The sequence below is a fragment of the Erpetoichthys calabaricus genome, chromosome 18 (assembly GCF_900747795.2).
Source record: "Erpetoichthys calabaricus chromosome 18, fErpCal1.3, whole genome shotgun sequence".
Classification (NCBI taxonomy): domain Eukaryota; kingdom Metazoa; phylum Chordata; class Cladistia; order Polypteriformes; family Polypteridae; genus Erpetoichthys; species Erpetoichthys calabaricus.
Genome location: NC_041411.2, coordinates 52,074,000 through 52,083,740, shown reverse-complemented (window position 1 = coordinate 52,083,740; position 9,741 = coordinate 52,074,000). Strand labels below are relative to the sequence as shown.

The window sequence follows — 9,741 nt, the reverse complement described above, 5'->3', positions numbered from 1 at the left end:
TTGACTTCTGGTAAGTGCTCTTTTGTCTTCAGTTCGGTTTTCTTTATGGAGAGTCTCTACCATATGTTTGGACCTCAGCTGGAAAATGGGGTATTTATTCTTATAAATTAATTGAGAATAGGTGATCTATCCTTTACCTACATTCAGATGCAATGAATTGTTTAGTGTTTAGATCCGGGCCTGGAGTTTATCCAGGTTATATGTGTCTTTTCTTGTCTAAGGGTTGAAAGATATGGAGGCATTGGTGCCCTTAGGTCCTTTAAGTTTCACCCTGTACTTCCAAATCTCTGGTCCTACCAGTTGTTGAGTCTTCAACAGGTTTGGTTACCTGCTGTAGGCCATTGTCTAACAGATCTGTATTTAACATCCCTAACCCTGCTTAGCCCTTCACTAAAACCCCTAAGGTGAACAACAATAAACTGAACCAATGGGAACAGAAAAAAGGTACGAGGCTAAATGTAATTGATATTAAAAGAGATTACCTTATTTATTAAAGCATGGAAATAAAATACAAAATAAATAATAATAAAAAATATTCTTACACCATTTTGATTGCAATGATAGAGATTGAGACTTTTCTTTCTTTTTAAATTTCATTCTGTTTGTATCAGCAATTGTTCAGATTCTGTTAACTTCCTCATTTATTTTCCTCCCTGGACTTTACCTTCTAGGATGATGTAAAAATAACAACTTTGTTTTTATATTTTGCAACCCATAAGACATAAAATATGTATTTCATAGAACACATATTTGCTTGTTTCCAATTATTATTTCTATTTTCATGTATAAGAATTACATTTAATATTATCTAAATAACTTAATTTGGGTTAAATAATCTATTACTATTTCATAGCATAATACCTGCTTAATAAAACAATTTAAATTCTTTGAGCAATTGTTGACAGAAAACAGTTCTTAGTTCAGATCAAATCAATAAGGCAGATCTTGACTCACAGAAACCATTTTAATTCCAAAGTTTTAGATCTTGAACAGATCGTGACAGGAAGTGTGAAAAAACAGTTTTAGTAGAAAAGGTCAAGTCTTTCAGCAAACTTTGAAAATAAAAATGTTTTAAAATTGATTTTTATCCCTGTATTTAGTTTGTTGCCTAATTTTCAGATTTTCCACGCTAATAGCTATTGAGAATTGAGAGAGGACATGCAATATGATTTTTTTATTGTCTTCTAGAGGTAATGGAATCCTTCTGTCAAGAAAAACAAATTTAACCTTTGCTCCTGGAGAGCCTGCTAACACATAACTGAATAACAGTGATAGCAACTGTTCAAAACCTGTGCAATATTTACTGTACACAAATGTAAGCCCATTTGCAGCACAACTTTTTCTAAGTGGTGTAATTACGTTGGGTGATTTGTTGCATGCAAGCTTTGCATTATGTTGTGTCAAACTGCAACTGCTAACATAGGCACAATTTCAGTACTAAGATCCAGTCTGAGGACTTTTGGGCAAACCAAATACTCTCCCAACTCCTCCAAACTCATCACCTGTTGTGAAAATATCACAGCTGCCCATGTGCCAAATGTAATGTGGTCCCCTTCTTCGGGGTCTCCTACACATTTACAAAAATGCCCTCTTGGGCCAAACATGATGTACTTCATGCAATAGATCCTTAGTGACCTCCAATTCAGTCATCATACAATATCAAATACGTTAAACGTTAAGCTATATGCTTTGGGATACCTCATATTCTCAAGATCTTCAGAAAATCATTCTGTTACCTCGAGAAAACAATTTTAAAAAATGATATTGCACTTCAAGAAGAATATTTCACTATCTTGAGAAAACAATATAAACAAATCACATTGCGTGTCCTCTGCTAGCTTGACATGAACAACTTAGTTTTTCATAAACCAATCTCAGTTTTTTTTGCACTGCAGTAACTGCAGTCTGTTTCTGTCCTGATTCAGTTTTTAGGCTTCGCTTTCAACAGTGGGCAAAGTACAGTAGGTCTATTTCCTTGACATAGGTAATACACTACACCCAAGCAAAGTTAGATATATTTATAGAAAGGGAATGAATACGTTTTTTAATCTCACAATTTTGGTTTATCCTTTTCAGCAAATTGTTTAAAAATTATAAAATTGTTTCTTTTGATTGGCATGATGTTCACTGTTTTGTAGATCAGCTAGAACAATTCTTAGTTTATATTTTATACTTTTTGGATGTTTATTGTCAATATTTCTGCAGGTGTTTATGATTGTTTTTTGTTGCTGTGATATTTGTTTATTTTTAATTTCTAGCTCACAAAGAACATCATGCATTTGAAGGAGGACGTTTTAAACATTAACACCGGCTCATACCAGATGTTACAGATGGCATGTTTTCATTTGATTTCAGAGCTTGTCCCTGACCATGGACACTCAGAAACACTACTCCATTCAACATGGAAATAGCCATATATTGCTTTAATGTATGAAAAGAAAGCATCTCATCTTTATACCTCAAGTTGAAATTACTTTTTCATTGTTGTACACTACCGTATTATCTTAAGTTTAATTTATGTGCTCAATGTTTTTCTCATGCTTTTATAAAAATGAAAAGTGAATTGCACATATGAAGACCTGTACCACTGCAATTACTGTGTGTTTTGACACATTCCTAGTAAATCAAAACATAGTCAGCTCTTACATGTTTTTGTCCCTTATGTTCACAACTGAGATTGTTAAAACAGGACTACCAATTTGCTTACAGGATTGTTTATTAATGTTTAATTTACTGTCTTATTTTTAGCCATTTGTCAGTATATTCCTGTTTTGTCACATGTGTATATTAGTACTTAAATGCAATACAGTATATACATAATTAAAATTGCCATCATGGTTTTTGGAACAAATTTAATTTGATTAAGATCATGCAGAAATGTTGTCATTTAAGCTGTAGAAAGGAAGTATGGCATGAATGTGAAATATGTTTTATACACTTTTGATCAGCTATACATTTCCTTTTGATTCAAAAAGAATTAATTTATTTAGTCTAAAGTTTGTAATTGTTTGAACTTCTGTTTTTTCCCCATCTAGTTACAATTTCATGTTATCTCTTTTAGCATTTTAACTTAGAATATTTGGTTACATATGTACCTTTCTACATTTATAAAAATGTATTATACTGTTTGTATAGTAGATAATTAAGAACTTTAGCACTGAGTAAATGGGAGTGCACAGAGTATTTATTTTTATTGTGTGTTTACATGTCACTGTATTATGTATTATCACAAATACATTTGCTGGAATATCTTTGGAGATAAATCACTAGATTATAATTTTTTTCCAAAGATGCGTATTGTTTATGCACATTAATCATGTTCTCTTCAATATAATATGCAAAATGGAATAATATTATGCTTAGAAATGTAATTGCTTTTAAGTTGTTCCTTCTGGTAATGTCCTTTAAGATAAATAAAACAATAATATGCTTCCATGCATCTATAAAAATTTGAAGTAGGCTGTGTCCCTCCATATTCAATCATACAGCTAGATTTTCATATTACATATAAACAAAGGTTTTGGATATACAGTAGACTATTTTATTTCCAGATAATCTTCTGTTCTTTAGTTTTACAACCAAAGTTGTTCAAAATGAAATACTGTAACAAATTTATAAAAAAAAAAAATATTTATTGAAAAGGCTATGAAAATGATTATTTAGTGACAATTTTTGCATTTTGTTGTCAAATCTTTTAAGTATTTATATAACATGTCATCTCATGTATATGTTCACTTTATAATGATAGTGGTTACAGTTATTTTATGCAACCTCTTGTTATCTCTCAAGACTTTGCAGAATGGTGCCTTGTTATATTCCAGGATTTAACCTCATGTAATGTGCCATTCATAAAATCACCTTTTTAACAGTTGTATATATTAAATATTATTCTTGTAGTTTTTGAAAAATAAAGTTTGCAAACCTACCATTTGTACAGTATTCTATTATTTTAATTATTTAGACAAACTAGGTAATCTTATCTCCAAACTGTTTAAAAAATATTCTGAAATTGTATGATTATTAATATTTTATGTAGAGTAATATTGCCATATATTAATGTATTCTCTAAGCAAAACAAGTCTATATTTAGCATTTTTGGGAATAAATTAAAAATGGTTTCTGTTTCTTCCTTGTAATATTGGAATTAGAAATACAATACAATACAGTTTATTTTTTGTGTAGCCCAAAATCACACAAGAAGTGCCGCAATGGGCTTTAACAGGCCCAGCCTCTTGACAGCCCCCCAGCCTTGACTCTCTAAGAAGACAAGAAAAAACTCCCAAAAAAAAACCCTTGTAGGGAAAAAATGGAAGAAACCTTGGGAAAGGCAGTTCAAAGAGAGATCCCTTTCCAGGTAGGTTGGGCGTGCAGTGGGTGTCAAAAAGAAGGGGGTCAATACAATACAATACAATACAATACACAGAACAGAACAAATCCTCAATACAGTATAAAAATAAAAATTTTAGAAGTACGGAGTAGAATTTAACAGTAGATGATATCACATACTATGATTTGGATTTGTTTAGAGTCCTTGAGACCTCATTGACAGGAAGAAACACAGGTGAGGGGACGCTGGCGCACTGATGATGTTGCCGCTCCTCCCTGTTAACAACACTTTTCACAAAATTCACCTTAATTCTACACTTCCTTATGCTTGTTTTATTTCTTTTATTGTACGTATAGTTCGCGGATACAGCTGACTCGAATTGTATAGATCTGGCTTAATATTTACAGATTTTATGGACTCTACTTTGACTGGGAACAGCTGAGTCTGTGGATCACGGGATGAGAACCTACGAACATTTCTTTGTACCTGGCAATCTAGGACCTCGGGATGATCTGCCTCCGTGATTATATTAAATTCGCTATGCTGATCTGCTCCCGTTTCATCTTACAGTACTCTACGACTGGAAACTGATCTGATGTTCATACTAATCTGGCTTTTGGCTCCGGAGCGATCACGCCTGAAATTACCAAGCGTTACTGCTTGTGGCTGTGTATTGGAACCTCCAAAATCCTGCTACCTCCTCCTGCTATGCTTTCTGCTGCTTGCTATCGCCGTTCACCTACGCTACCACACCCGCCTGTCCTACCGGTTCCGCTGTGCTGCTTCTCCAGTGCTATTCAGATAAGTATTGCCCAGTATCATGCTAAAATACTCTCTTGACAAACTCCTTCTTATTAAACAGTTTGTCCAGAGCAAATGGTCTGACTGGAACATCCTAAAGGACGCCGGTATTTTGCAACGCCCGAAATATATACATCGCGGGTCAGGTCCTTGCCACCGCCAGGCTGCGAATGAAAAGACCGCCGGCAGCATTTGCTCAGGAACACGCCGTCTTTCGCATGACCCTGGAAATAGAAGTGTCAGTGTGCCAAATTTACATTATGTGGAAATAAACCCTGATCGCGGCTCTGTGCAAAAAGAAGCCTCATTAACTAATATTGCACTGTTTAACTCGAGGTCTCTTAATGGCAAAGCATTGGTGCTGTCAGAACTCATCACTGACACCAAACTTGATATTCTGTGTTTAACGGAGACCTGGCAAAAACCAAACGAATTTGCGTCTCTCACAGAGGCGACTCCAATTGTTTTCACTTTCCACACAGAGCCTCGTAGCTCAGGACAAGGCGGTGGGCTTGCAGTAATTGTCAGAGCTGACTTAAACATTAAACGAATCCCGATTGACTGTCCATTGTCTTTTGAGTGCCTGGCTCTTAAACTAATAACGAAATCAGGTCCTGTCTCACTCATTGTTCTTTATCATCCCCCAAAATACAATGCATCCTTCTTATCCGATCTGATTGAACTTTTGACCCACCTAAGCTCTTACTCTCAGAGAATTATCCTTCTTGGTGATTTCAACATCCATATTGACACCCCCACATCTAAACTGAGAAATGACTTCCTATCCTTATTGGACTGCTTTGACTTGACACAACATGTTGATTTTCCAACCCACTCTGGCGGTCATATATTGGATCTGATCTGCACTTCTGGACTATCTGTTGCCAACATTTACAACACTGATTTGGGACTCTCTGACCATAAAGCAGTATTTTTCACTGTTTCACTGCCTTTCCCTCCTCTTACCTGTAAATGACAAATTTCTTACAGAAACCTTAAAAATATCTGTCCCTCTATCCTTTCTGGATCCATTTCTGATCTTTTACTGTCTTCACCTATTCCATCAACACTAGATAGTCTTGTTGACCACTATAACTCAGACCTTCATTCAGCATTAGATAAAACAGCTCCTTTAAAACATAAGGAGGTTTCCTTTAAACGCTCAGCTCCTTGGTATAACTCAGAATTGCGATCTATGAAAGCAGCTGGCTGACGCCTTGAGAGAATGTCACGTAAGACTGGCCACACCGTGCACATCCAGGCTTTCTCTGAACACCAAAAAGCTTACAGAGAAGCATTAACTTCTGCCAAGAACACCCATTACGGCGGAATAATAGAAAGTGGCCATGATAACCCAAGGGTTCTGTTCTCTGTAGTTAATAAACTACTCGAAACCTGCATCTGGCCCAACTATCTCTTCTACTGAAGTCTGTGAGGAATTCCTCCACTTTTTCCGTAACAAAATTAACGATCTAAATAATTCAACTAACATAAATACATCATCTGTTTATATCTCTCCCTGTTTTCCCACTCCATCCAGCTCCTTCTCTAAGTTCTCACCAGTCACATCTGCGTTTGTTAATAACCTGCTTTGTAAGATGAGGCCGACTACTTGTGTACTGGACCCCATCCCCACCACACTACTTAAATCCTGCCATAGTCTTCATGCCATAATCCCGACTGTTACAACAATAATAAACTCATCCCTTGACACTGGCTCTGTGCCGCTCACTTTTAAAATTGCTTCTGTAACCCCAATGTTAAAAAAGTCTGGTCTTGATGCTGACAATCTTAACAATTTCCGGCCTATTTCCCACTTACCTTTCCTGTCAAAAGTTCTTGAGCATGTTGTAGCTTCCCAACTCACCAATTACCTAACCTCTAATAATTTGATGGAACCCTTTCAGTCTGGTTTCAGGGTGTGGCACAGCTGTGTTACTGCTCTGCTCTGGGTAACCAATGATTTGCTTATGGCAGCAGACTCTGGACAAACCAGCATATTAATTCTGTTAGACCTCAGTGCAGCATTTGACACTGTCAGACATGACATCCTACTGTCCAGAATGGAGAACATGCTGGGTATCTCTGGCACTGCCTTCCAGTGGTTCAAGTCCTATCTGACTGATAGGCAAGAGTTTGTTAGTCTTGGCAAGAGCAGATCCAGCTCAGCGCCAGTCACACAAGGAGTCCCTCAAGGCTCTGTCCTCGGTCCTCTGCTTTTCTGTATTTACATGCTTCCCCTTGGCCATATTATCCATAGCTATGGACTGGGTTATCATTTTTATGCAGATGATACTCAGCTCTACTTCAATGTTAAAAGTGGAACTTCATCAGAGCTTTCTCAGCTCACAACCTGCCTTAGTGAAATTAAAACCTGGATGGAGCACAACTCTTTAAAATTAAATTGCAATAAAACTGAACTCCTGCAAATTGGGACTAAAATGCAACTTAATAAAATGAGCTCCTTCCCAGTCCATCTTGGCAGTGATCTCATCAGACCTGCCTCTACTGTAAAAAATCTTGGTGTCATTTTTGATTCCTCCCTCTCTTATTCCGCCCACATAAATCACATTAAGAAACTTTCTTACTTTCACCTCCGTAACATATCCCGTGTTCGCTCCTTCCTCTCCTTATCTAACGCTGAGAAACTTGTCCATGCTTTTATCACATCCCGCATTAATTATTGTAATTCCCTACTGGCAGGTGCCCCTTCTAATCTTATATCACAGCTCCAGCTTATTCAAAACTCAGCTGCAAGAGTCCTTACTCGAACCAGCAGCAGCGAGCACATCACACCCATCCTGCTCCGTCTCCACTGGCTCCCTGTGTCCTACAGAATCGAATATAAAATCCTTCTAATAACCTACAAAGCCTTAAATAACCTCGCACCAAACTACATCAGTGACCTCCTCCATCACTATGTGCCTGCCCACCCACTAAGGTCCTCTGATTCTGGTAATCTTGTTGTGCCCCTCACTAATCTACACTCTATGGGTGACAGGGCCTTCAGCTGTATAGCGCCCAGACTCTGGAATGACCTACCAAAATTAATCAGGTCAGCTGACTCCATGAATTCTTTTAAAAAACAACTCAAAACTCATCTGTTCAGGAAGGCTTTTAGCTCTACTTGACTTTATTACCTTTCTCTCAGTTTACTTCTCTGTCAAGATGCTAATGTAACCTGTGTGTGTGCTATACCAGGGGTAGGCAACGTCGGTCCTGGAGTGCCACAGTATGTGCAGGTTTTTGTTCCAACCCAGTTCCTTAACGAGAACTCAATTATTGCTGATGAAGCACATATTGCTTAAGTGACATTTTAATGCTTCATTTTAGTGGTCTCGCTTGTTAAGGTTCTCCAACCTTAATTGCTTATTTCAATCTTAAACTGCTGCATTCAGTGTTTTAATTGCTCCTTATTAGCAATAAGATGTAAAAGACAAAGCAGCCAGCAGTTCTCCAGCTAGCTTTTTTCCAATTACATCTGTGTGTGTTCATCATGCACGGTTTGATTTAATAAAACACTTAATAGAAAAATGTGACAGACTGAAAATGATCTGTTTTAGGCTTCAAATCATTTGGATGATATCCTTGGAAAGGAAAAAAATCTACGATATAAAAGCCTTACATTGCACAGACTAACAAGCCATAAAATTAAATACGGTCTGAGATTGGCAATGATTGGTTTCTAATTAAGCAATTGGGTTGGAATGAAAACCTGTAGCCACTGCGGCTCACCAGGACCGACATTGCCTACCCCTGTTTTACATCTTATTGCTAATAAGGAGCAATTAAAACACTGAATGCAGCAGTTTAAGATTGAAATAAGCAATTAAGGTTGGAGAACCTTAACAAGCGACACCACTAAAATGAAGCATTAAAATGTCACTTAAGCAATATGTGCTTCATCAGCAATAATTGAGTTCTCGTTAAGGAACTGGGTTGGAACAAAAACCTGCACATACTGTGGCACTCCAGGACCGATGTTGCCTACCCCTGTGCTAGACCACCAATTACAGGTGCTGGAAATAAAATTAGAATATCATGACAAAGTTGATTTATTTCAGTAATTCCATTCAAAAAGTGAAACTTATATATTAGATTCATTCATTATACACAGACTGATGTATTTCAAATGTTTATTTCTTTTAATGTTGATGATTATAACTGACAACTAATGAAAGTCCCAAATTCAGTATCTCGGAAAATTAGAATATTGTGAAAAGGTTCAATATTGAAGACACCTGGTGCCACACTCTAATCAGCTAATTAACTCAAAACACCTGCAAAAGCCTTTAAATGGTCTCTCAGTCTAGTTGTGTAGGCTACACAATCATGGGGAAGACTGCTGACTTGACAGTTGTCCAAAAGACGACCATTGACACCTTGCACAAGGAGGGCAAGACACAAAAGATCATTGCTAAAGAGGCTGGCTGTTCACAGAGCTCTGTGTCCAAGCACATTAATAGAGAGGCGAAGGGAAGGACAAGATGTGGCAGAAAAAAGTGTACAAGCAATAGGGATAACCGCACCCTGGAGAGGATTGTGAAACAAAACCCATTCAAAAATGTGGGGGAGATTCACAAAGAGTGGACCACAGCTGGAGTCAGTGCTTC

The 9,741-nt window shown here is 37.1% G+C and overlaps 1 protein-coding gene across 1 annotated transcript in view; it reads left to right on the top strand.

Annotated features, from left to right (window-relative positions):
• eif4e3 (eukaryotic translation initiation factor 4E family member 3) overlaps nucleotides 1-3,925 on the top strand; it is a 203,331-nt gene extending 199,406 nt beyond the window's left edge. Inside the window, exon 7 of the mRNA XM_051921532.1 lies at nucleotides 2,259-3,925. Within this exon, the coding sequence (XP_051777492.1) occupies nucleotides 2,259-2,305 (47 nt within the window). The 3' untranslated portion in view covers nucleotides 2,306-3,925. The remainder of the gene's footprint in view (nucleotides 1-2,258) is intronic.
• Nucleotides 3,926-9,741: the final 5,816 nt, after the last annotated feature.